We start from the raw sequence: 27,977 nt of genomic DNA, 5'->3' as shown, positions 1-27,977 counted from the left end.
GACTTGGAAACGGGTGCAATGATTTACACGTTTTATATATGATCTGAATCAACCTAAATGTACAGAATAGAAATGGGACTAGTTAGCTCATAGTACAATGTCACTTTTACAAATGATATCACTTCTTTTTTGTTTTCCACACAGACCATCAGAATAGAAATACATCTGCGCATACCGTCAAAAAAAGATATTAAGATATTTACACAATGTGCAAACCATCAATACCACACTGCTTTAAGTTGATATTGCTATTTTTTCCCTCCAACATTTTAAAAGAGAAATTGGTCTCACCTTTTTTTTTTTTTTTTTTTTTAAAACCGGACAGAAACATGAGGATAATTTAACGCTGAAAAAAGTAAATGTTACAAAAATTAAATAAAAATCAAGTTAATGAATAAAGAACTATATTCAAAGGGAAGTCAGGCGCTCCCGTCTTGCATAAGGCATCTGATGGGCGCTGCACACACACAGCCCCCACCAAACCGCTGCTGCTTTACTGCTGAGGTCAACAAAGGGTTAATTCAAAGTAACACCAGACCAATCGCACTACAAGACAAACCTAGAGTGAGATGAGAGGAAGAACTACAAAACCTGAAAAGGGACATCCTCAAAAGCGCACACCGACACACGTACACACACACAAACCGACACATAGTGCTTGTTTTTCAGTAGTCAGCCTCTGAGAATGGATGGGGGAGGGAGAGGGGGAGGGTGGGGGGGGGGTGAGGTTTGTTGTTAAGTTGTGAGTGGCTGTGGCCGAGGGGAGGCAGCAGCAGAAACAAACACAGTCACTTGGATGTTTGCGGCGCTCCTTCTGTTGTTGTTGTTGTTGTTGTTGTTGTTGTTGACTCATCATCACTTGGTCTTCTCTTCTGAGTGCCTCTGCTGCTGCAGCCGCTTGGCGTAGCTCTGAGCCATGGAGTTAATGATGGAGGAGACGAAGTAGCAGACCATGACGAGCACCACCTTCTCAAACACCCACGACAGCCAGTTCTCATCCTGGGAACACAAACATTGGGAGAGCATAAGCTGTTATTTACCAATGGTGGAAATTAACTAAGTACATTTACTCAAGTAGTGTACTTAAAGAGGCCATATTCGGCTTTTTTGGGTGTTCTCTTCCCTGTAGTCTGTTATATAGGTTTCTGTGCAAAGGCTACACTCCCTGTGCTCCCTCCATAAGGAGTTTGTGTCCCACACCCATTTGTTGTCATTCCAGTACATTACGTTTTTTTTATTGAATAAAGAAATTGATCCGTTTCGTTGTTACATACTTTGTCCACTAGAGGGCACATTACATATCATTTCTACATATATTTTATTCCCTTCTTCTAAAAAGCATTGTGCATTTATCTAAAACAAAGAAAAGGTAAATGTGTCGCTATCTGCCTTTCCAAACTTTAAATTATATTTAAAAATTAAATATCGTTGGGCTACGCTATAACAAGCTCCCAGCTCAGAGTAAGACAAGAGACGTGCATTTATATTGTTAATATTAACAAATGAATAGATTCATAGAGCTCACATTTTGTTGATTAAAAACCAGAGGTGGAATAAGTTCTAATAAGTTGCAGAACTAAGCAGTAAAAACACTGTGAGGTCCTGCATTCAAAATCCTATTCAAGTAAAAGTACTGGCATCAAAATGAACTTTGGTACATAAAGTTAAAATAATTGTTAAGATTCATTGCCTATGTCGGAAAGATATTTATTTAAAATGTCTGGATTATTCATCACAGCTGGTACATTTGGAGATAACTGTTATTACTTTTCTTGAACTGCTGCTGGATATCTTATCATTAAAATAATGTCAATGTTTATGTATTGAATTAGCCACAAGTCTGAACCTATACACGGGGTGTCTGCAGGAATCCTGAAGTCACATGTAAAACCTTTTAAGACCTTTTTTAAGACCCTTTCCACACATTTTAAGACCTCATCGCCACTTGGAGTTTTAACCGGTTACCTTGGCGACACACTTTACCTCACATTGACTATATACAGTATTGATTGTCCTTCCTCCTTATCTTCCAACCATTTGGACGCAGACTTGCATTTCCCCATAACGATGTTGTTTAACAACCGGCGTAAACGGAGCTTCGGGCTATCAAGCAGTGAGCGTGCGACGTCCTGTTCAGATGACGTCAAACCCAACGGGATGCCATGAATAAACTACAGAATCACACTGCACACCTACGCCATGACTACATTCAGGCAGACTGTAGAACACAACCTCTCTGGACCATTCATATACTTATTGAAAACAAGCTACAAAATGTAATACCTTGGAAAATGCCCTTTAATACTTTTTAATAGCCTTAATTTTCACTAAATTGATTTATCAACTTTTAATACTTTTTAAGACCCCGCGGACACCCTCATAAAAGCTGTCGTATAAATGTAGTGGAGTAAAAAGTACAATACTGTGTTAAAAGATGAAGTATAAAGAAGCATACATTGAAGATCTTCAGGTAAAGTAGAAGTACCACTGTTAACAACAAGGGCTTCTCTTGATCAAACAAAGAGTTGTTCTCACCGCTGGTGCACTCCCTCCGGCGTGGTGCAGCTTGTTCCTCTGGGCCTCCAGGTACTGACTGAAGGGCTTCTGCAGCGAGGGCCCCACTCTGGGCACAGCCCTGCAGGAGGAACAAAAACTCACCATTTCAGCACCTTACCTTCGTCAGGGAGCCCAACAGTGAATCTTGAACATCTTATTCCCTGTCTTCTGTTTCCCTGAACACTACCAAAGCTCCTCACTGAGCCCCCTGTGAGAGCTGTTGAGGGGCCCCTGCTGAAGGGCCCCTCCTGGAGCCTCTACCTCCTTCACTCAGCAGAGAGGAGTGAGGAGTGAAGCAGGAAGCCTTCAGCCCTCCTCTTATACTCCTCAGCTCTCTATAGTGTCAGCCTTTCAACCAGGAAGTGAGTCGACATGATGTCATCACCTTTTACCACCATAGCTGCCTTCTGGTGGAAAGATATCTAATCAGGGTGTGCTCGTGCCCTTATATGGTAGTGAGGGTGAGCTCACCAGGGGGCCAATCAGACGAGGTCTCTGCAGGTTTTAACTTAACTCACTTTATGATCACAAAGAATAACATGTCATACACATTTCCTCACATGGTCGTCATTTTAGCAGAACTAAGGAGGACAATATGGAGCCTATGACAATATGTAAGTCCCACAATTACTTCAATTGCACAAATCTATCGACATGTTTATAGTGATATATAACAAATCTTATAGGTAATCTATAGGTTTATAGATAACAGTGGTTCAATTTTCTCCCACCAAGCAACAACTTAATTAATTCTTAGGACCCTATTAGAACTTATAGAAAAACATTCATTTAAAAACCTATAAAATGACATTTAGGACAATTTGAGGACTTTTAAAACCTAAATGTAAGAACATTAATGTCTTAACAAACCACAGATTTAGTATTAATTTTAAAGAAGGCTATGATTATTATTAAGGTTGTAGAATGTTGCAACTCCAAAAAAAAGAAATGTATTTCCAAAAAACAAGTTAAAACATTATTTGAATAAAGACTTAAAAACAATTAAATAATGAGAAACGTAAAAATAAAATTCAGCGCTGTTAAAACATGTTGTGACCAAACGAAAAACAGAGAAGTTAAATTTAGACAAAAAATACCAAAACCTTCTGTGGCGAATTAAGGATTACAAAAAGATTCCCGTAAAAAAAGTATACAAAAAAGGGACCATTTGTTCAGCAGGGGCACAGTTGAAGGTGAGGCAGGTAAGAATGGAGAAACCAGCTTGAGTGCGTTAAAAAGAAATCGGCCCCTTCCTCCAGACTTCCTTACAGAGCCCCTCCTCCAACACACACATGACCAATGAGGGCACGAGATAATTTTGTGCACAGATGGAAAGCTGACAGGCAGGTAGGCCATCCAGTTACTTTAGCCGGGCCGGCTCATTGGTCGTGCTTTTTACAGCGCCACGGCTTCCAGAGATGACATTTTTGTATGGATCTTTTGTCAAAGCATTTAATGTATTCATTGCTATCGGGATGTTAAGAGCATTCCATGGAATATAACAAAAAGTGTTTTTGAAATAAATTACATACCCCATATTTAACATGAGTCTTACATGATGACAAAACTTAACTTAATGTTCTACTACAGGCTGAAGAAACTTCCACTGCATGATTTCAATTCTGTCCAAGGTTAGATCAACACGTTGACTTGACTAAGCAAAACACACTGGCAGACAGTTTACTAAACAAGGAAGTGCTGATTCCAAAGAAGCCCAACTAGTTTTGACTGTTTCTTGTTATCTATTCTCCCCCCAAAAAGCAAACATCCTGTATCCTCACTAGCACACTCATCGCGAGTCACTGCGAGACTTCATGGGAAGGAACCTGGGACTTTAGTTCCTAATAACAAAAAGAAAACATTTCCTCTGGACATCATCTTGCCTGAGGACAAACAACGACTGGACCTACTATCTTATTGCTTTCTCCTTTAATACTTGCATCACCGTAAAGCTTTGGGATCAAGTTAAGGTTACGGAATTACTTCATAAAACTTAAACATGTAAAAAAAACGACCAATTATTGTGTTTTATAAATTATTATATATTTTGAGTAACAACTTGTTTTAATAGCCAGAAAAAGTGTTTTCCTTTTTTAATTTATGTATTAAATTTCCTTTATTTTCTTCTTTGTTTTTAATTATTTATTTAGAGTCACAACATGTTTAATCAGCTAGAGAAAGTTCTTATTATTTTTTGAATTAAATACATTTATTATTATTATTTATTATACAGTCACAACCTGTTATAAAAGTCAAAGAAAGTTTATTTATTTATTGTTATCTATTTATTTAGTCACAAAATATTTTATTACCTAGAGAAAATTCTTATTTTTTTTAAAAAATAAATTAATTAAAAAAACATTATTTGGAGTCAAACCTTGTTATAACAGCCACATCATTGTTATACTACAATTATGTTTTATGTCTCTTTAGTTTTTCTCTAAGTAAATGATTGCGTGTTCGTCCATCTCTCAGTCACAGCTGAACTCGGTGAGTCAGACCAACAACACGTTTCAGATGGGACCTCACATGCCTGACCACCAATGCTGCAGAGATTAATTGCATGTGGGGGGGTGGGGGGGAGAGAAATCTTTGTCTGGAAAAATGTAAAAAGCATGCTCGTACTCCCCCCCCCAGTGAAAGTGTTTATTCGTACAGGGTCTACAATCAGTGGTCGAAATACATCTGAAAATGTTTACGAATGTATCGCTAACCACAAAACCAGGGGAAAGACAATGACTGCACAAAGTACCCACACACACACCCCCACACACACACCCACCCACCCACCCACCCACCCACACACACACACACACACACACACACACACACACACACACACACACACACACACACACACACACACACACACACACACACACACACACACACACACACACACACACACACACACACACACACACACACACACACACACACACACACACACACACACACACACACACACACACACACACACACACACACACACACACACACACACACACACACACACACACACACACACACACACACACACACACACACACACACACACTTACCCAATGAGTGACACCATCTGCTCCACTATGTGCTTGCTGAAGGTAATGATAACAAAAAGTTTCTGTGGGACAAAAGGAAGAAATAATTCAAACCCATTACTTGTTGATCATATAGAGGTATAAACAACACACGTATCATACATTGGCCATTAATGCACAAGCACTAACAAGGGATGTCTCATTTAAAGTGGATACATCTGCATTCTTGTTGGTGTTCAGTTGTATCTTTATGGTTGATTGCACTTATTGTAAGTCACTTTGGCCAGATGTAATGTAACGCAACATATAATTATACATTTCCTTATATACCAGGTTAGAGACATCAGAAGAACAATTTAGGAACAAATAAAGAATTAAAGAACACACCAATTGTCTCTAAGAAGTATATATTGTTGGATAAAAATATTGTATATTAGGATATCTAACTGTAGTGGCACAGCTGTGGTCAATTGAGGCCACATCTGCCACTGTCCGCAGACAAACTAATTACCAATTTAAACCGGGCACTAAGCATCATTTTGGGCTTCTAGGGGCTTTGTATGGTTTGTGTTTGGGGGGGCAAAACCGCAATATTTCCCTGAAACTGATCAGCTTTAAACAGCATGACACACGGCCCCCCCGGACAAAATCAGACAGGATGTGACACGTGATGCCTGAGAGATTTGAAAAGGGACAAACACAAAGAGTCCCCCCCCCTCAGCGATTTACAGTCTGCTTCATTTCCTTCATGTCTAGCTTCTCATGTCCACTATACTTCCTCCTCAAAGTGAGATCACCAGCTGGTACCATGACATGAATAGACCCTCAGCAACTCACTTTTGATTAACACTCCGCATTTTAATATAAGCTTATACAGTGGTGGAAAGTCCATTGAATCCAGTACTACACGTAAGGAACATTTTGAGGTACTTTACTTGAGTTTTTTATTTTACTACTTACTTTGACTCCACTACATTTAATTGACAAGATTAGTTACTTTTCCCGTTCATATCATTAACAAAAAGAGAACAAGAGACGGAAAGAGGTTAAAAGACAGAGAGCTCAACCTCAGAGAAATCAGTAGAAGAAGACAGACAGGAAGTAACGACTAAAGGGAACAGCAGAAGAAGACAAACAGGAAGTAAACACTAAAGGGAACAGCTGAAGAAGACAGACAGTGGCCGTTTCTCAATGTCGAGTACACCTGCTGCAGAGCCACTATTTCAAGTATACTACGTCATCGAGTGGCGCCGAATGCTGGGCATTTAACATGCATTTAAACAGTCCTTCGGCGCCACTCGATGACGTAGTATACTTGAAATAGTGGCTCTACAGCAGGTATACTCGACATTGAGAAACTGCCAGGAAGTAAACACTAAAGGGAACAGCAGAAGAAGACAGATAGGAAGGAAACACTAAAGGGAACAGCAGAAGATGACAGACAGGAAGGAAGAAACACTAAAGGGAACAGCAGAAGAAGACAGACAGGAAGGAAACTCTAAAGGGAACAGCAGAGGAAGACAGACACCTGACTGCCTTGCTGTGCATTATCCCTTACATTTAAAAACAACATTTAACATACAATTACAATCATTGAAGACAGTATGTTCTAGACTTTTTAACGTACATTTGACCTGGGATTTAACTCTGCATTTCATTTGAGGATTGACTGGCACCGAGTACTTCTTCCACCTCTGAGCTTATATTAGTCACTGGGTGGCAGACTCAACAATGCGCTCGGTAATTGCCGATTGTTCAAAGTCTTGTTAAAGCCCCTTAAAAGCTTCCCTCTCTTCGTCTGTGTATATGCTCTGGAGGCATCCCGAAGCTAAACCCAGAGTGAGGAATCCTCAGAGGAGCGGAGTCACAAAGAGTAAACCAGAAGTATCAATCAGGAGTTCCTCACAGACGGACCCATGATCTCAGCTCGAGGTCTGATCTTTGTTCTCCCACACGTTTTGAGGTGGTGAATCACTCCGCAGTGCATACCCTTTCCTTTCTTACCAGTGGAGTTTTTGTAGAAGCATTATTACAATGTGGACTGTGATGAAAACACGAGTCATATCTGAAGCCAAGATGCTGTTTGCCTCTATGTTTTATGTTGAAATAGAAATGTTGGTTTTCTTTTAGGTGAGCTGGTGCTCTCACAAACTCTTCTGTTGAGATACTGACCTGTATATGCATCTTGATGACGGCTTTCCCAATCAGAGTGGCTCCAAAGAAGGTCCAGAAGGGCACCATGAAATGACCGCAAGTAATTCCAGCAAGGTCGAACAGAGGATTGGGGATCTGAAACACACACATTGGATAGTATAACTGAGCAACAGTCTTATAATACTCCGTTTACACGAGGACGAAACGGGTTGTATCCGCATAGTTTCTCTTGCGTATATCCCTTTCGTTTACACGAGGCCGTAACAACACGATAGAAACGGACCCCCACAACTAAACGCTCTGGGGGGTCAAACGGATCCGTCTGTACGCCTCTATACGATCATTTTCTGATAATGATGAAATATAAACAGAAGGGCAACCATGGCAACCATGCTCCGGGGTCTTCTTCGCTGCTTTTGGTGTATTTTGTGGCGGCAGCAGCGATACTTACAGGCCTGGCATATATACTACAGCGTTTCCAGCGGTCTCGTGTGAACGGACACGTTAAATAAATCGAATGCGTGTGAACGGAAGACTTTTTTGAAAACGCATACGGTGCGTAAACGCAAACATTCCCGTGTAAATGGGGTCTAAATGACCCAGAGTGGTGCAGTAATGATGTATTTGTGTAGGCTGGTCCGGACGTGAGCAACAAAAGGGCTCCACAAAGAGCAATGGGATTTCTCCATGGGATTTTGGACTATTGCTGAAAATAAGATCTGTGGCAAACAAACGATCATGACACTTACAAGCTTTGTTCAGCAGAATCATCTCAGACATTAACACCACTGAAAGATGTTTGAAGAAAACAGCTAACATCAGGCAATAAAGGAACTACAGCACCGTAACATGACTTCATGTCACAATCGCTAAGCTAAAAGTGGCTAATGTTGGACGTGATGACGTTTAGTCGTTGAGAGACTTGTTAGCAACCGCCGTTTTTAAATTCAACAGTGGGATATTTACTGATGTATTTTATGTTGTAGAACAGAATGTTAAAATCTCTTCAGCTGGTGTTAACCACAGACCTTATTTAAGGCTAACAAACAAAAACACATAACAAAAAACTGTTGATTTCCAGACAAGGGAACCGGAGTTGGCAAAATGCAAAATGCTAACTAATTCCCCGGTTTATGGACTCATTTCTGCACCACTCCATCGTACATGCCAACCTTTCCAAATCCAAAAGAGGTAGCTTTGTGCTCGGCAAATGTGCACGCCCAAATTAGGTAATCAGAAGAAATGGAACCCCAGTAATTACAGTATAAACCATGTGTTTAACATATATTGCATCATTTTATGCATTTTTCAGAAAAAGTGGTAGTTTGGTAAACAGTGACATCAACGACATGTTTGGTTTGTAAAATGTCCGAAAAGTAAAAGAATGGGAGATAAATATCCCAAAGTCTCCACATGTTATTATATTTTGAATGTGTTCCTGGTCCTCTTTCAGTTGAGACGGTGTAGGATGTGTCAGGATGTAGAACTCTTGTGTGAACATTGGATAAAGCCAGGTTCATATTCTTGTTTCATGTTGTTCACATATTAGAGTCAAAGGTTTGCACAGAGCGAAATATCTTTGTGTTGCGCCATGAATCAGAAAATACTGCATTAAAAAAGTCGTTTCCTGCATTTTTCTACTGATAAAGTGTGATATAAATAATGTACAGGCTTTCAGATTGCTGCAGTTCACTAGTCAAAAAAAGTGAAAGAATGGGAGATAAATATCCCAAAATGGTATTATATTGTTTGTGTGTTTGTGGTCCTCTTTCAGTTGAGACATTGTAGGTAAAGGATGCTTCAGGAAAAGACCAAACACTGGATGTCTTTCAGTCGCCAACATGTGCTTTCGAGACACTGATATTAACGGGGAAACCCTGCAGGACTCAAAAGCCTCGTCTCTGTTCCCCCAAGTCATTGGGAGTCATTACCCATCAGCCCCGGGGGTAACGCTGCACTTCCTCTGCACGTTGTTTCTCTTTCAGAAACACAGAGGACTGTTTGTATGATGGGATCACAGACACGCTGCAAACGGTGTCCGTCAAAAGTCAAGTCCAGTGTCTATGTGGTGTCATTTTTATTTGTTATAGTTTGGGAAGATTGAAATTCGGTAGGGAAAACCAGCTAAGTCGGTAGGCGGTAGAAACATGTCAAAAGCGGTAGTCTACCGCCCGAATCGGTAGGGTTGGCAGGTATGCTCTATTACAGGCAATTCATTCCTTTTTGCATCAACAGCAACACATGTTTGTCATTTGTGAAATGAAACTTCGATGATGCATGTAGTAGAAATTGCAGGGACATTATATTACGAATGAAAATGTCACTTACAGAGGCGCAAGCCAAGATCCCGAAAAATCCAACTTTCTGCACCATATGCTGAACTCCCAGTTTTGCTCTTGTGACCAAACCCTGCAAAGAAATGTAACAAAAGAAAAACATTTTAAATTCACATTACATTGTAAACATATATTTGTATTCTTTTAACCGGCTATTTTTGAGCACTTAGAGATTTATTTATTTGGGTTTGGTGAGTGTGGTAGGGATCTGTTGATGCCATCTCCCTCCCTGGGGGGGGGGGATGTCTGTGGTTACACGGTGGAGATCAGAGCCGATGCAGGAGGGAGATTAAGAGGCAGTTTCTAAATCTGGCATCCCATCAACGGACATTTTTGGAAGCAATATATTTCAGTTTAGTCTCCACAATAACATGCTTAATTGTTTAAATCTTCAAAGCAGTCTTATTTCTTTATGTCATGCCAATTTCACAGCATCGGACATAGCATTAAAGTTTACAAGTGATACATTTATTGTTAATAGTTTTGATTATTTTCAAATAGTTTCTAATTCTCAAAATCTCATGTTGTTTCTCATAGATCTTTGTTATTTTCTTTTGTTTTATTCCCTGATTTATATTTATCGAGAGGCGAAGTCCCTCCCCTTCCGGTGGACCTCCATGGGACCTTATTATAGAAAGATTATCTTTCGATCCCGCTTGAATTGTGCCACGAATTACACACATGATGTTTGTCAATTTCTAAGAGGATTTTGCAAGTAAAAAAAAAAAAGAAATAGTCGTAGAACTGTGAAGAACACTTGTTTTGTGTGAAACCGCTCAATGAACTACATCTCTGGTCCGCACAACACACGTCACCAACACCAAGATGGCCGTCACGTTGGCACATTTCACCTCTCTCTTTCAGAATGAGGCGAAAAGTATTAAAAGAGGTGAAAATCGCTACAAGTCTGGGCATGTTGAGAGCTGTACACACACAAGGGGAGTTAGTCGGTTCCGTGAGAGCCGAGGTGAGTTTCAAACGAGGGTAATGTGTAACGTTAATGTCAGCTAGCTAACATTAGCTAACAAGGTGCACTCCTGTGTTTTGTTTGAGCAACTAGTTTTCTCGTTAAGAACTGCGTGATCGCTGTGTATGCTGTGGATAACGGCCCGTCTACACTACAGGCATCAAAACATCTTGAAGCTGGGCGTGTCTGAGGCTTGGCGATTTCTCGCGCCAAAGGCGACCAACAACCAATCAGGAATCTCCCGCCCGCCCCCGGCATACAAAGCAATAGCAATGTTAAAACGAAGTAAACTGGATATAAAATCCCCAAACAGGCGAAAACCTACCAGTTTCACCCACTGCCTCTGCCACCTCCCTCCATGCCTGGCTCCTCCGGTTTGTATCCCGGTAAATAGTTCTGGTCGTAAAGAACCGGGTGATTTGCTACCGTAATTTCTCGTTTGGAATATGAGGAAATGAACTGCTGTCTGGCTCTCCCAGCTTGCACGCGGTTCGATTGGCTAGCGCTTGTACTGGCGGGATTTGCATAAATGGGATTTGATTGGCTGATGCCAGCTTCGAAAGCATCGGGAGCATCAAAAGTTGAACATTGCTCAACTTTTGATGCTCGTGATGCAAAGCCATGCTCCCCACAATGCAGTTCGGCGAAGATTCAAAATCTTCTACGTCACCCCATTCAAATGAATGGGCGAAGCGTTGAAAGCATTTTTCGATGCCTGTAGTGTAGACGGGGCGTTAGTGTTGGCAAGGACAAGGTACTCAGAAAACTAGTGACACAGGAGTGTAGCTTGTTAGCTAATGTTAGCTAGCTGACATTAACACATTACACACGTTTGAACACTCACAGAAACCTTGTACAGCCGGTCCCGCATGCTGGCTCTTACGGAACCGACTAACTCCCCTTTTGTGTAATAGCAGCTCTCAACATGCCCAGACGTGTAATGATTTCCACCTCATTCTGGTGTTGGTGGCTTGTGTTGTGCGAGACCAGAGATGTAGTTCATGGAGCGGTTTCACACACAAATAAGTGTTACTTCACAGTTTTACGGCAAACTATGACTTTTTTGACTTGGAAATGTTTTAAGAATGACAAACATCATATCTGTGATTCGTGGCACAATTCAAACGGGATCGAAAGATAACTTTTCTCTCGCTTCAATACATAATTTTTCCGAAATAAGGTCCCATGGAGTTCCACCGGAAAGGGAGGGACTTCGGCTCTCTATATATTTGTTTCTCCCAGCCAACCCCTTGTTATATGTAGCCTAACTTTTTTATAATTATTTAATTCCTGCTTACTCATCATTCACATTTTCAAGTTTTTTTTATTTCAGTTTTAAGCATTTCTTATTTTGGCGTTGTTATTTAAGTTCTGTTTTGATGACCAATAGATAGATCCAATATAATATCTGAAGGCATTTTGGCTTCTTTAGCCTTATTGTTCACGTTTTCTCCATTTGCCTGTTGCTGCTGCTGATCTCAGCATCTGATCTCTGCAGTCATGTGAGCCCGGCTCCTGACACAAACTGTCTGTCATTCAAATTATAGGCTGGTGAAAACAGAGAAGACGGGAGGCAGGGAGAGTTTAGCCCCAGGGATGATTAAAGGGGGAGTTGTGCTCGGGGTGACTCACCCACCAACAGACAGATTTACTGGAAGTGTAAGGAGGGAGGAGCTTCACTGAAGTCACAAGTTGTGCATTATAAAGATGAGGACCAGAACTGATCATTGGGTGGGTTCATCGAGTGTAAATACTGGAGAGGAATTACTAATTAAATATTACATTTAGCTGCTGTAAGTTATTTATTGAAAGAAAGGAGTTCAGGCTACTTTTTCACTTAATCTGAGAATTTAGAGGGGTAAAGAGAATTCAATCTATCGTCCTGTGTTTTTGTGTTTCAAATTCTTAAAATGTATGAAAGGCAAATCATACATTGAGGTAACTTTAGCCCCTTCAAGTTTAATAAAGAGCTCATCTGAGGTGGGTAATGCGTCTTTCATTTTTGTATATATTTGTTTATATTTGTGGCTGTGAGGCTTAGTGGCCGTCGTCTACCAATCTGAAAGTTGCTGGTTTGATTCGCAGGCCCTGCAGACAACAGTTCAATGTGTCCTCGGGCAAGATACTTAAAGAGGCCATATTCATCTCTTCGGGGATTCCCTTCCCTCTAGTGTGTTATAAGTTTGTGTGAATGGTCTGCAAATGCTAAAATCCCTGTGTTCCCTCCAGAGGGAGTTTCTCTCCCCCCCCCTGCCTGAAACGCCTCCATTTTACTCCTTTAATTACTTATTTAGTGACATCACTATGCAACACTTGTGCTTCTATTGGCTAGCGCTCCAACACTTTGTATGTGATGGGCATGAAACGCGTCACAGTAGAGACACAGAATACTAATATGGACCTGAAAATAAGCATTATAGGCCACCTTTAAACTCAAATTGCTCCTGATGGCCAAAAGTGTGTGTGGGTGACTGTATGAATGTGTGTGAATGTTTAATTGTAAATGTAAAAGCAAATGGAAAACCACTCTATATAATGGAGTCAATTTAAAATCTTCTTACAAATATATAAGCCTGCTTACAAAGGAGTTAATATTGTAAAAGCCGATGGCTCTCATAATGTGTGTGCGTGTGTGTGTGTGTGTGTGTGTGTGTGTGTGTGTGCGTGTGCGTGTAGCTCTGACCTGAGCGCCCTCGGCCTGCTCCAGCATCTCCTCAAACTCCTCGTAGTCTTCGTCCTCTGGGTCGGCTCCAGACTGCCGAGCGGCTCGGGCCATGAAGTACGGAGGCAGCTCTCCGATGGCGGTGCCTGCACCCTGAACGAGCCCCAAGAGAAACGCTCAGAGTCAGAGTTTGAACATCCTTTTACCACATTTACCCACAGGCAACTTCTAATGCAGCGTTGGAAAGTAACTTCTATTCCATTACTGTATTCGAGTAAAAAGGACGAGGTACTTGTTCTTGAGTATTTTATTTTTTATGGTGCATTTATGGTAAACATTTTACTTTTTACTTGCAGCATTTACCTAACACAAAATATAAACCAGCTAATTAATTATGATGTATTATAATGGATAAGAATACTTAAGAGTATAACAAGTAAGCTTCTCCTGCATGCATTATAATACAGTGATTTAATATGTTATTCTGAAAATGACCATTCTGCATAATAAGTACTTTTAGTTTTGGTACTTTAGGACGTATATTTTGCTTCATTTACCTGACCGCAAACACAAATAAAATCAATATATATTAATTACGATATCATTACATCAGAAAGGCTTTACCGGGCCCCCAAGGCTACACAAAATTATATTAAGTAATAAATAAAGTATACATAAATACATTTAAATGAGCTCCACCTTTTCGCACAGCTGCACATTTTTGCTTCAATAATAAATAAGAAAAATACAATTAAAAAATATATGAGATTATTAAGTATTATTAATTATTACTATTCTATTATTAATATTAATTATTAAGTAAGTAATAAGAAAAATCAAATGTATTGATTATTTCTGATACTTTAAGTATTTCCATCCCAATACTTTTTTTACTTTGACTTAAGTCACATTCTGAAGGAGATCTGAGGACATCTCACATCGCTGTGTTCATGCCACTATCAACTTAAGTTTGTACTTGTGACTGCTTTGTGTAAAGTATCTTCGGGGGTCCTATAAATACAGAAGTATGATAAACGCTTTTGCCCTGGGATAGGCATGTTGAAAAGAGGGTGAATTCATTAGGATGAATGATTCTCACGTGGTCAGTCATGGTTGTCGCACTGCCAAACATTCGTGGCATTGTTCCGCGTGGATCACTGCACAGGCTCTTTATTCAAAGACTCACCCACATGCAGGCCTCCAGGCGGACCTTGGACATGATTGAGAAGAGGGAGATGCTTCCCTCCAGCCCCCCGCCCTGAGGACAGACGATCTGGTCCGGGTACGGAGGCTCGGGGAAGTCTGTGGAGCTGCACTCGTACGCTGCCAGAGTCACTGATGCTATGTGAGGACCCTGAGAGAGGGGGAGACACACGGACAGTCAGAATGAATAGTTCTTTATTCCTCCCAGATTTACAGCGTTACAGCAAAGGGACCGGGAAAAGGAAATACAGGGTATATGCAGGAATCCTGAAGTCACATTTAAGACCTTTTAAGACCTTTTTTAAGACCCTTTCCATACATTTTAAGACCTCATCGCCACTTGGAGTTCTAACCGGTTACCTTGGCGACACCCTTTACCTCACATTTACTACAGTATTGATTGTCCTTCCTCCTTATCTTCCAACCATTTGGACGCAGACTTGCATTTCCCCATAACGACGTTGTTTAACAACCAGCGTAAACGGACCTTCACGCGCTATCAAGCATCCTGTTCAGATGACGTCAAACCCAACGGGATGCCATCAATAAAATACACAGAATAACACGACACACCTACGCCATGATTACATTCAGGCAGACTGTGGAACACAACCTCTTTGGACCATTTATATACTTATTGCAAACAAGCTACAAAATGTAATACCTTGGAAAATGGCGTTTAATATATTCGCTAAATTAATTTATCAACTTTTAATACTTTTTAAGACCCCGCGGACCCCCTGAAATAAACAAGATTAGTAGAATAGTTAAATAGAGAGGCAAATACAAGTAAATATGGTGTTTCTTGTAAAAGAGGAGCAGATGATAGTTCTTCTTTATATGCGTTTTTTTCAGCCTCTCAAATACACACATTTCCTATTTTTCTTTGTTTAAAATCATATTTAACTAAATATCTTATTTTGGGCTGACATATAAAAGACACTGGATTATGAGGAACTGGCTTGGAATTGTTTTACTATTTTCTGACATTTTGTAAACCAAATGTTTCATTATCCTTAGAACTGTTACAAGGTGTGTATTCTGTAACTTGTTAAATACCAACCACCTATGTGCAATATGTGCTAGATGTGCAATATATATAGATGCCGTTAATAACTGTAACATATACCTGGCTGCTAAATCCTAAGAACTGTTACAGGATGTGTATCTTTTTAAATTATGTAACTTTTTATTTTTTATTATATATTATTTTTGTATTACATCATAACTTAGTGCTTTTTTTTATTAAATGCATGTCACATATTTAACATAATGTAACATGAAGCTGTCTGTGGCTCTTTTCCCTGCTGTAACTACGCACATTTCCCCTCCGTGGGACTAAAAAAGGGATTCTGATTCATTAAGTGATGAAAAGACTATTGCTCAGATTTATGAATAAAGAACATGACTGTTAGAAGCAGCCCTAGTTTCATGAACAAATGCAGCTTGTGTGCCAACAGACTCATCAGCACAAACAGCAGCTGAGTCAGAGTCTCTGACAGGCAGGTATATCATTTCTCTCAGTCGGGACGTCTGGCTGAGCCACCTGGCCTCAACACCAGCCGGCCCACCTGTAACTGTAACACAGATCCTCCTTTATGCCTCCTTCAGGTGATGCACGCAGCCCTGACAGTAGGTGGACGGCACACAATTAATCTGTGTTGACTGCAACGGCTCCCCCCATAGTTACGCTAAACCCCCCCCCCCCCCCCCCCCCACGGAGTGTGAGCACACAGGAGGCTTCTTTAGTTTACACAACACACTCAAACCCCACTCAACTCCTTTTAACAGCATTTCTCCATGACACTGAGCCGAGTCACAATGATGTTACTCAGACATTTACCAAACGTCTTTGTTTAGTGAGTCATGAATCAGCAAGTAAGTACCCATCAAATACAATTTATTATTCATTTTTACAACAGGACAACTTGGCAAAAGCACTGCCAGTAGACCCCTTGAAGCAACAAAGTTCATTGAAACCCCAATGAATAAAGCGTAATGTCTCTAAATCAAAATTCTGATAGTGAGACAGCAGGGTGTCTGCAGGACTCCTGAAGTCAAATGTAATCCCTTTAAGACCTTTTTTAAGACCCTTTCCACACATGTTAAGACCTCATCGCCACTTGGAGTTCTAACCGGTAACCTTGGCGACACACTTTACCTCACATTCACTATATACAGTATTGATTGTCCTTCCTCCTTATCTTCCAACCATTTGGACACAAACTTGCATTTCCCCATAACGATGTTGTTTAACAACCGGCGTAAACGGAGCTTCGCGCTATCAAGCAGTGAGCGTGCGACGTCCTGTTCAGATGACGTCAAACCCAACGGGATGCCATCAATAAACTACACAGAATCACACTACACACCTACGCAATGACTACATTCAGGCAGACTGTAGAACACAACCTCTTTGGACCATTTATACACTTATTGAAAACAAGCTACAAAATGTAATGCCTTGGAAAATGCCGTTTAATAGTCTTAATTTTCGCTAAATTGATTTATCAACTTTTAATACTTTTTAAGACCCAGCGGACATCCTGGAAGCGATACTTCCGTTCACCAAGGTCAGCAAAGCACATTTACATACAAGGATATTTATGTTCACTTACTTTATAATGCTGGTATCTAATTTTTTTTTACCACAAATGTGTACTCAATCTGCCTTCTCTCTACACTGCCATGTTGCTGTAACAAAGTACATGTTCATGTACGGGACGAATAAAACATTTCTGATTCTTTTAAACCACTTGTTTACCCAACAACGATTATTCAAGTGGATATAAACCCAGGCATAATAGAACTGGTTTAAAACCCAAAATACTGAAGTGTTGGGTCTAAACATGTACATGTTATTGGGAAGGTGACTCAACAGGAGGGGTCATTAAAACACTTTATCGTCTTAGCTGCATGCATTAGATCAGGAAATTCCACGGCACTCTGCTTTGGCATTTTCACCCAGGAAGGAAATGATTGGGTGTGGTTCCTGTGTGTCCCCAAACATTGTACAATACAATCCTCGAGGCATTTTGAAAAACAGCGGCATATTTAGTTTTGACATGCAGTTATCAGAAGTAGTATCCATCATCTTGGCATCATACACACTGGATATTTAAAGTGCAGATAATTGGATTTAAACCAAACAGATGAATAAGCGAAAGGGTTGGATTTACATAATAATCCTTATCTTCGAACATTTAAAAAAAGATAAATATCTAAAAGAAGCTTTCTTAAAACAATGATCCAGAGTCGAAGCAACGGTGTGTTTTTCCTATTTCAACCACACAATTGTGACTGAATCCATCACTAAGATGCAATGACCTCCAGAACATCACGATGAATCATCAGATAATGCTGATATGTGAACCCCCTTTTCCAGGAGCATTATGATATCAACCTCTCTGTGAGGCAATGTATGAATGCTTAAGGATTGAGGTACATTCAGTTGAACTGTGCAGGTGGGAACTGTGGTTTTTCCTTCAGCATTAACACTGGGGAGTTTCCTGACATTGGCAGCGTCACAGATTCATGCATCAGCTTTGGCATGGACAGCACCGTCCTCATCAGAGAGGAATGCAGTTTCTCCATCACCCTGGAAGAAGGCTGGCTCAGTCCTCTGCTGAAAACCAGCCACTTTGGGAGATGTGTTGGAGAGGAAGACTCTGAATAAACTGTTCTTTATTATGGATAATCCGGCACCACCCTCTCCACCAGCTACTGCATAGACAGTGCTCTGTTGGATTCATCTTTTTTTTTTACATCCAAAATAACTATAACTATGGAACACTCATACATAAGTAAGTCATACATGTGCAAGTCATGAGCAAGTCTTAACTTACAAGTCTCAAGCAAGTCCCAAGTCACTGTGGTGAGAGTCAAGCAAGTCAAGTCATTGCTCAGGTCAAGCAAGTCAAGTCATACGAAATTCTGATGAATAACTCCAGTTTCCGCATTTAAATCAGTTAAAATATTGTGGTTATGAAAAGTTTTGTTTTATTTTCAACATAAACGGCAATGGAGAGTGGGGCGCTGAAATGTTAACCCTATACTTTCTAAAAGGGCTCTAAAGTGATAACGGGAGTGGAGTACAACACAAATATTTGACATCAACATGTTAAGCCTCCTGCCCTGGCTCCCCTTCAGCAGGGTCACAGCATTTCTCCATGGTCTGTAAGGTGCTCCCACATGACACGGTCTCATTGTTTTCCTAACTGTGTCTGTGCACAAAGAAATATTGCATCAAAGCCAATACAACGGACTAGTGTATGTACCGGGGCGCATGATGTGTGTGTGTGCAGACAGTGCGACATTAAGATTAAACACATTTCTTTCATTTGGGAACACCCACATATACATATGGAGTTGGCCAGATGTGTGTAAATTACTGTTCATGGTCATTTGAAAACAAATGCCGTTGTCGGACAGACACACAAACCAAACACACACAGAACAGAGCAGAGCTGAGCACACACACACACATCATGCGCCTTAGTGAACGGACCTCTCCTTCATAAAACGAGTAATAGGGGGATTAATCGGGCATCGATGTGTGTAGCGGTGTGTGTGTGTGGTTAAAACGTAGCAGCCTGCGGTCGCTCTTTAGCTGTTCTAATGAAAGTCAACACAGTGAAGGCGTTGCGTAAAAGGCACAGCTCTTTGCGCGCTGGTGCTGCACTTCTCAGAGGTGGAGTTACACGTCCCGCTGCCTCCTGGTGCTGTAGCGATTTCATGAAGTGAATGAGAGTCCGAGTTCGAAATATATCTAAAATAATGTATGCACTGCCATTTCCCAACATACACATTACAGTCTGCAATGAAACGCTTGTCTCCCGTGTGCTCCACGTCCTACTTGGCGCTCCGGTAACTTTCTCGTGCAAACGAGATACAGTATATATATTTTTTCCATTGCCCTTTAGGGGTTCCGTACAATACAAAAACAAATGCAAATATTTAATTTGAAAAAGTAAAGTCCTTTCGAGTCATCCGTCTCAAGTCAAGTCAAGTCTCAAGTCATGAATACCAAGTCAAGTCAAGTCTTTTATCAATGTTAGTCAAGCAAGTTTCAAGCCCAAAAATATGCGAGTCAAGTCACTTGAGTCCCCCGCCTCTGGTTAGCGCACCAACATATTGTACATGATAGGCCAAGGGGCGGGACATTTCTAAGCAGTTGACGATTCACAACAGAGACAGCCAGCTAACCAATCAGAGCAGACTGGGCTCTGGTTTCAGACAGAGGGTGAAAAGGGTGCAGCACAGGCAGTATGAGAACATGTCACTGTAGAGAAACTTAATACTAGTATGAACCTGAACATAAGCTTGAAAAGAGCCATTAATGAAAAGGAAAGGGGATGATTTTAGAAGTGTATTTAAAATGATAGCTGGGGGAAATGCTATATAATCTTAAGGGGAAAAAGACAAAAGATGCCCGGACTGGTGGGGAAGAGAAGTAAAGCCAGCACTACTAATGCACGGGTACAAATAAATAACCTGAACCTGCTTTTCTTATTGGTGATCAAAACAAAGCTCCACAAAAACCAATAAGGGAAAAGGTAGGTCACAAGGAAGCACAAACATCCTGAAAAATGTAGCACGACAACAGAGAGAGGAGAGAAACCGGTTTGACTTCTGCATTATAGTGGGGAAAAGGATATAAAGTAATCCACAAAGACAATCGAAGACTTGTGCAAACACATGGTGAGCTTCACAGCAATAATGGAAATAGTGCAAATACTCTCGAAGGAAGGTCACAGTTACATCTTTTCCCATGATTTCATTGTGGTGAAAACAGCTGACTCAGCACACCCACATCTGTACATGCTGTAAAGAAGAAAAGCCACATCATCCCCACCCTAAAGCGGACGAGGCTCAACTATGGTTTTATTTTTGCCAAATTCTCCTTTTTACCAAGACATATGACACACAGTTAGGTGACTCAGTCATTCTGTGACTGTCGGGGAAATAATTAACGTTTGGTTTAGCACTGACGGGTCCCACTTTAAAGAAGACAGAGAATATGGAGTGTGACGCCACCCTCTGGCGACTACAGTTATATGCACACAGTGGCTTTATGGAAATACAACTAAGAGTTATTTAGGCAGGTACATCTAGGGAATTGTATGTTATTTAAATCTGTCTGCATCTTTCAGAAACACACAGAATTGAGACTGACTGAGTTTATAATGTTTCCGCCTTTGGGTGGTACCATCATGAAACAACATGTGAATAACTAGATATGAATGGGGTTTCAGGGGAAATTAATGTTATGTTTTGTTTTTTTCTCCGGTGGGCAAGTAGATTACTTTTTTACCGACACTGTTTTCAACTGAACTTGAAACAACATCATAACATAACAAATTATTTATCTAATATATATATATATCATTCCATCCTTTTGTATTTACTTATTACTTGCACTATTTGTTTGTGTTTATCCGTTTTATTGTGTTGCACTGTTGGAGGAGCCTGTGACCTAAGATTTGCATCGTCATAACTACACTGTAGCTGTGCACGTATGATAAATAAAAGCCTTGAACTCATTCAAACTACATTTCGTGGATATTATTTCCACATATTTCTCTCCATCCTTCCTTCTGCCAACGGTGTCGCAGTTTCTCGTCTCTCCCGTGTTTGTGCTTAGTGCGTACGCATGGGTCAGAGTTTGCGTGGAGGACCGTACATTTTTCCGTCAAGTTTGTTTTTTATAAATCGCAAACATTGCGTAGAAACTGAGGTTACCTACTGTAACCCAGCTTCTATGAGTAAATGGTGCAGCCCTCTAAGGCTATCGCTATTGGGTTATCCCTCTGCGCCCCCGCGCAGCACTGAAACACTTTTAGTCCACGCCCACCCGCTAGGTGGGCCCCACCCTCGGGCCACCTTCTGGTATAAGTAGGAAGGTGGCCCGGCAATCTGCTCCCATACAATATAACTTTTCTTCAGCTATTCGTAGAGCCAGTGAGGCCCAGCGCTTAGAGGGCTGCGCCATTACTCATAGAAGCTGGGTTACAGTAGGTAACCTCAGTTCTATTTCGTATATGGCTTCGCCCTCTAAGGCTATCGCTATTGGGTTAAGGGCGAAGCATGATGTAGTCTGCGCCCCACTGGGTCCGCCCGGCACTAGAAGCACAGACACACCTGCTCAATAACACCCCCCTGCCTTGTGCCATGCGTAACGGCGCATCACCGTCCCTGGAACATAGCAAAACATGCCTATCTTCCCGACGGGGTGAAGGCTGGAACAATACATACCGGCCGCTGTGAGAAAGTAGAGACGAAGGTCCCACCTTGCCCAGCGATCATAGTGGGGGAACAGCAGCTCTCTGCGTGTCAGACAGGTAGGTGAGCGCTCAGCTGGATCCCTGACGTCACTCACTCTGATCAGGCACTCTGTACAAAGTGTGTCAGAGGAAAAAGGACCATCCCTCTCATACGAGGGGAAAAGGGCCGCTCTCCGCGTGCCGAGAGGCAGGAGAGAGGCGCACAGCTGGCTCCCTGATGTCACTCACTCCAACAGGACACCCAGTACAGGGTGCGTCAGAGAGGAATGGGAGACATGCCTCAAATAAAAATGAATACATGAACAGGGGGAAGACCAAGATGCAGCAGCCCAGGCAGGCTTCGCATATCGCGTGTAGCTCATGATGTACCCCGTCTTACATGAGGGACAATCACGGACACAGTTGTTGCTCATGACTTGACTTTTCCTGTGCTTCAGTACTGTGCTGGTTGCTGAAGAAAAGAGGGAGCAGATTGCCGGGCCCCCTTCCTATTTATACCGGAAGGAGGCCTGAGGGTGGGGCCCACCTAGCGGGTGGGCGTGGACTACAAGTGTTTCAGTGCTGCGCGGGGGCGCAGAGGGATAACCCAATAGCGATAGCCTTAGAGGGCGAAGCCATATACGAAATAGAACTGGCGTACGCCATCTTTGAGCGTACGCACCGTTTAGAAATGAGGCCCCAGGTCCTTTGAAAGGGGACTAAACGCGGTTTAAGCGTTGCCTTGCCGTGCCCCGCCCGCTTTTGGTTGCGTGTCCACTAGGCGTAGTTCCGGCTAGCGGGTACTTTTTCAATTTTCTGGCTCTCCAAAATCGAGGTTCATTCCGGGCCAACAACCGGGCTGAGTATGCTAAACTAGTGAGAGAATCGCTGGCAACTACAACAAGATGAACATATTTGACCGTGATTTAATTGTAATACACGTTTCTAAATGATTCCGAAGTAACAACATACTGATACCGGTTAGTAAAAACCATGAATTAATGCTTTGACAAGTCTGCAGACAGACGGCAGGCGGAAAACCTTTTAAAATGCGTGTTTTCTGAATGGAGATCGGCTAAGCTAACGCAGTATATGCTCCAACTGTCCACACTCACAACAATGGCCTATACAGACATAAATAAACCAGCAACTGTATTCGCCATGACGCACGTTTGTACTTGTTTAACTTTTGTCTAGTTTCTGAACAGATATGAGGAGCTGTGAGCCCTGAGGGCTAACAGCTAACGGCTGATGTTGGTTTTGTGTTCCGCCTACACTGAGTTACTATCGTTACTACCCCAGTTCCTAAACTGTAATGGAAACGCAGCATAAAGTAAGCCTGGCCTACCAAGGCCTAACTATACCGTACTAAGCCGTGCGAGGCCCTGCATTGGAAATGCGCCATAAGCCCCAGTGCATGGAAATCTGCAAATCCTTTTGAATGCAGGGGAGCCTGATGCTGGAGTGTTTCTCTTTGTTCTGTTCTAACCCAGCTCACTGGTGTGTGCACTTTTCACAAACCACAAACAAGTGTTGTCTTACCAGATAGAGCAGAAACGTGTGCAGGCCGGTCCCGAGGCCCACTGAGGACAGGATCCCGAGACCCACCCAGTACGCACACCATAGAAACCTCTTCTCCAGGTAGCTAACCCACTGAAGGGGAAGAAAGTAACAGAAAACTGATTAGAAAAGACAGAAAAAACGCATTAATGCATTATTTTAGTTTTTACAGTTAATTACTGTTTGTGTCTTTCATTAACTGTTGGATGCTACCATGTACTCATATTTAATATTTGTAATGTTTAACATGACTCTCTCTGTTGTTGTCAAGGTTTGATTATAGCCAAAAGCAATACATATGAATAAGCAAATACATTCTTTTTTTGTTTTAAGTTATTGTTGCATTAGATTATTATTATTTTTTTAGAAGGAAATGGGTTTATTTTGATATAATACACAAATATCAAGTATAAATGTTATGAGGAAACTTAAAAAAAATTGTAAGAAATGCACTTTATAATTATATTAAAATATTTTATTTTTGTATTTAAAAGAAATATTTATTCTTATTCCTTTAATTTATGGGCGCAATAATTTCCAGCTGCAGAAAAAAGGAGCTCATTTAAATGTATTTATATATTTTTTATTTCACATACTGGGTAGCGCTTATAAAGTTTAAATGTGCATATAATTTGTAATCTCATTGTTTATTTTAATATATTTCTACCTGTAGAGCATTACTTTGATGCATTGTCAGGTGTCCTTGGATGCCTCCAAATAATACTGTATTATGATTAAATTATTTGTAGTGAATTACATATTACTTCATCATTATAAATGTGAACAATCTAGAAAGATATAAGAATCTATATTGAAGCTTGTCACAAACTGTAGCGGACCTTGAAGCCGACTGATTGTATGTCCAAGGGTTACTTGACAACAGTGCGTACTTCATTATCTCCCAACACAAGCTTCCCTCGTGGAATGTTTTAGATGGACAAAGAGTGAGTTATCATTAACCTTTAAACAGGCTGTTGGTGGAGCAATGGTGTTGATTATTAACATCACTGAAGTCAGGAGAGCCTTACTTGTTGGTGTGAGCCCTCCGTGGAGTAGGCGAAGGAGAACAGAGAACATAACACCAGAACTAAGGACACCAGGCCTCGTCGCTGCCAAAGCCTGAAACAAAGAAATCAAACAAAATGTTGTTAAAGACACAAGTTCCAACATAAAAAATTGAACAATTGTGTCTTATCTCTTATATTTTCTTGTAGAAATTAGTTTTTATTATAGTTATTTGTGTGCTTGCGCAATCTTACAAATATCTCGGTCAAATAGCTTTGAACCTGGAGACCTTGAACCTTAGACTGGAGCCACGGTAACGCAAACGAACCGAATTCGATATCAAAAAAGTCTTCCGTCCACACGCAATAGGCACCAGAATCGTGTCCTTTCACACGAGACTGCTCAAAAGCGCTGGAGTACATATGCCGTACATATGTAGTATGTAGTAGTAGTAGTACATATGCCGGGCCTGTAAGTGGCGCTGTACTTCTGCCACAAAATACACCAAAAGCAGCGAAGAAGACTTGCCGTGCATGGTTGCCCTTCTGTTTATTCTCCACGGTGTACGCTCTGGCTCTTTTTCTCCCTCCCCGAGGCAAGCGTTTGCTCCTGCTGTAAATCTCTCCGGTAGTCCCCCAGAGCGTTTCGTCCCCAGATCTACCCACCTTGGGACCCGTTATCGTTTTCTGCGTTTCCCTGTCGGCCTCGTGTGGCCGAACCGTCTATGATAGAGAACTGTAGCGGATACCGTTACCGTTCTCGTGTGGCTGCAGCCTCAGACAGTTACAGCGGTAACTAGTTCTGTGTGAAATGCTGACTTTGCACACAGTGTTAGCTTATTCTTTTGGGCCAGAGGTTAGTTTGACCAAATTGTAGAACAAAGCGTTTTAAAAAACAGCTTAATCCAGCAGGCATCGCACAAGTAACAAGTTGTAGCAGCATCAAAGAGAGGCTATGGAAGCAATGCCAATGTATTTATTATTAACTTGCTGGATACTTTCCCTTTTGCCTGTGTTGTTTTAAAACATGTGTCACAATGGATCCCTTGTCTTTTATCTGCAAACCAAAACCTTCCTACGGGTACAAATAAACAACGTGAACCTGCTTTTCTTATTGGTGTTCAAAACAAAGTTCCACAAAAACAAATAAGGTCACAAGGAAGAACAAACATCCTGAAAAATGTAGCATGACAAAAAAGAGAGTAGAGAAAACCGGTTTGACTTCTTACTGAAACGTCCACTCCTTTAGCTTGATGAGGGTCTCCAGAAGGAAGTAATGTATTGTGGTGACGGGCCTCCTCCAAACCACCAGAGACAGGCGCTCCTCCTTATCCCTCTGTCGCCTCTCTCTAACTGAAAGAGTCTGGAGAACAAACAAAGTTGCAATCACCCTCACATACGACGACATCTGTTTCTACGTCGATTATATAATCTTGTTGAAATGGTAATGCTAAATACATGATACTACGACATGACGGTCGCTGTTTTGAAACTGAAAGTAACAAAGTGAATCACGCTTTTTTGTTTTTATGACTTTTCAAACCATGTAGCGATATCGTTCTGTGTCCATCAGAGATAACAAGGGGTGAACTCTACAGGGTCCACTCAGATGAGGGTGACTTCTCGAACTTCGTGAAAAGTTTAAAAAGAAAGTATTGCAAAATAAAAGTAAAACATGTTTTTTTTATTCAAACAAACTAATATTTTACATTTACAGATTTCATAATATATTAATCTGTGTATTTGTTTGTTGTACATTTGTTTCTTGACATTTTTTATAACAAAAGTATTAGCAAGAAAGTAAATATATATAATTTTAGGTTTATTGAATTCCTCCTCTCTATATATAATTAATTCCTTTTGTACTTAACAAAAACAGCATTTCCCATTTCTTAATGTGTTTATCATTCAAAGCTTTAAGGTTTTTGCGTCTTAATAAGTACCATGAAAGATGCTAAGCCTATGTTTTGTGTGTTTCAGGACCTGCAAACTGTTTCAAAAAGACAAAAAACCTACCTATTGCTTTGCCATTCTGTTTGCCTTTGGCTCCGGCCCGTTTCTGTGGCTGCTCACACTTTGCTCCATTGGCTGCCATGGCAATCGAGGTTTCAGCCGGTCAGGCAGTTCAGGAGGAAGAGAAGTGTGTGTCTCTGGCTCAAAACGTCCTCCCCGCTGTAGTTTCACTTCCTACTAAGCAAGAGAACATGAGACGCTGTGTGACTGTCACGAACTTCTTACCAATGACTCTTAAGCAATACACATTCAGAAGTAAGGAGTACTCACATATTTTACTTAGGTACAAGTAGCAATACTAAACTGTTAACATCTCTGTTTACAAGTTAAACGCCTGAAGCAAAAGTGCAATTATGCCATTAAGTTATACTTTGAGTACAAAAAGTTAAAGTACTAATTTCACTGTATATCAGATTTAAATAAACGCTACATGTTTTGTATTATATGTGTTTAATACATTAATGTCAATGTTGTCACAAGGTGGGGATTCTTTACATTACTTTATATACTGCTGGTTAACTGACCCTTTACATTAATACATAATGAGGTTATGCTTGGTTTATATTCTGTGTATTATAATCCATATCTGTAACACAGTCTTTTTGAGTATAAAGTCAAAACAATGCCTCAAATGTAGTAAAGTAAAAGTACAAACATAACAATTACTCAAGTGAAGTACAGTGCCTCAAAACTGTACTTGAGTAAATGTACTTAGTTACATTCCAGTGACTATATCAAACTGTCAGTGTGAAAATATCGTCAACACGCAAACTGGCATTGCAAATATATGGTAATAACTAAGAGAAAACATCAAACGAAAAGATAAAACGAAGGCACATATATTACTGACTGCATCACGGCAATAACACCTGTGGTAAACTGAAATAACCTCAGTTCTGTGGGTCAGTCTGACACAAGATATGATGACAAATGCGTGCACATCATCCTCCACATGCTAACCGGTTAGCCATGCTAACGGCTAAGCTAGGGAGCTAGGCAGCTTCTACACTAAAACAAGGGGTTTATAAGCAATAACGAGTCGCCTTACTTGTGGTGAGGTATCAAAAATAAATCCTTATCGCTGTGGTGTTGTAGTTATGACAAAAATATACGCCAAATAAAAGGGAAAAAGATTGCTGTTGCTAAAAACCAAGTGACAAGTCGTACCTCTTTCCTGTCCTCTTCACCCGGTAACAAACGTTGGACTTGTCAAAGTAAA

At 40.9% G+C, this 27,977-nt stretch overlaps 1 protein-coding gene across 2 annotated transcripts; it reads right to left on the bottom strand.

Annotated features, from left to right (window-relative positions):
- Nucleotides 1-16: 16 nt before the first annotated feature.
- vmp1 (vacuole membrane protein 1) lies at nt 17-27,972 on the bottom strand. Of its 2 annotated transcripts, XM_034097647.2 has the most exons (12): nt 27,807-27,972; nt 26,751-26,935; nt 25,975-26,108; nt 24,770-24,860; nt 23,724-23,834; nt 14,903-15,070; nt 13,738-13,869; nt 10,080-10,160; nt 7,770-7,886; nt 5,619-5,680; nt 2,536-2,635; nt 17-999 (listed from the first exon to the last, which is right to left on the bottom strand). In XM_034097647.2, exons 2-12 carry the CDS (start codon nt 26,838-26,840, stop codon nt 856-858), a joined length of 1,230 nt encoding a protein of 409 aa, XP_033953538.1. In that variant the 5' UTR covers nt 26,841-26,935; nt 27,807-27,972; the 3' UTR covers nt 17-855. The 2 variants fall into 2 exon arrangements, with proteins under 2 accessions (XP_033953538.1, XP_071061317.1); XM_071205216.1 differs by lacking the exons at nt 26,751-26,935; nt 27,807-27,972 and having other exon boundaries at nt 25,975-26,168.
- Nucleotides 27,973-27,977: the final 5 nt, after the last annotated feature.

Source organism: Pseudochaenichthys georgianus, chromosome 13 (assembly GCF_902827115.2).
Source record: "Pseudochaenichthys georgianus chromosome 13, fPseGeo1.2, whole genome shotgun sequence".
Taxonomy (NCBI): domain Eukaryota; kingdom Metazoa; phylum Chordata; class Actinopteri; order Perciformes; family Channichthyidae; genus Pseudochaenichthys; species Pseudochaenichthys georgianus.
This window is presented reverse-complemented; position numbering and strand designations above follow the sequence as displayed.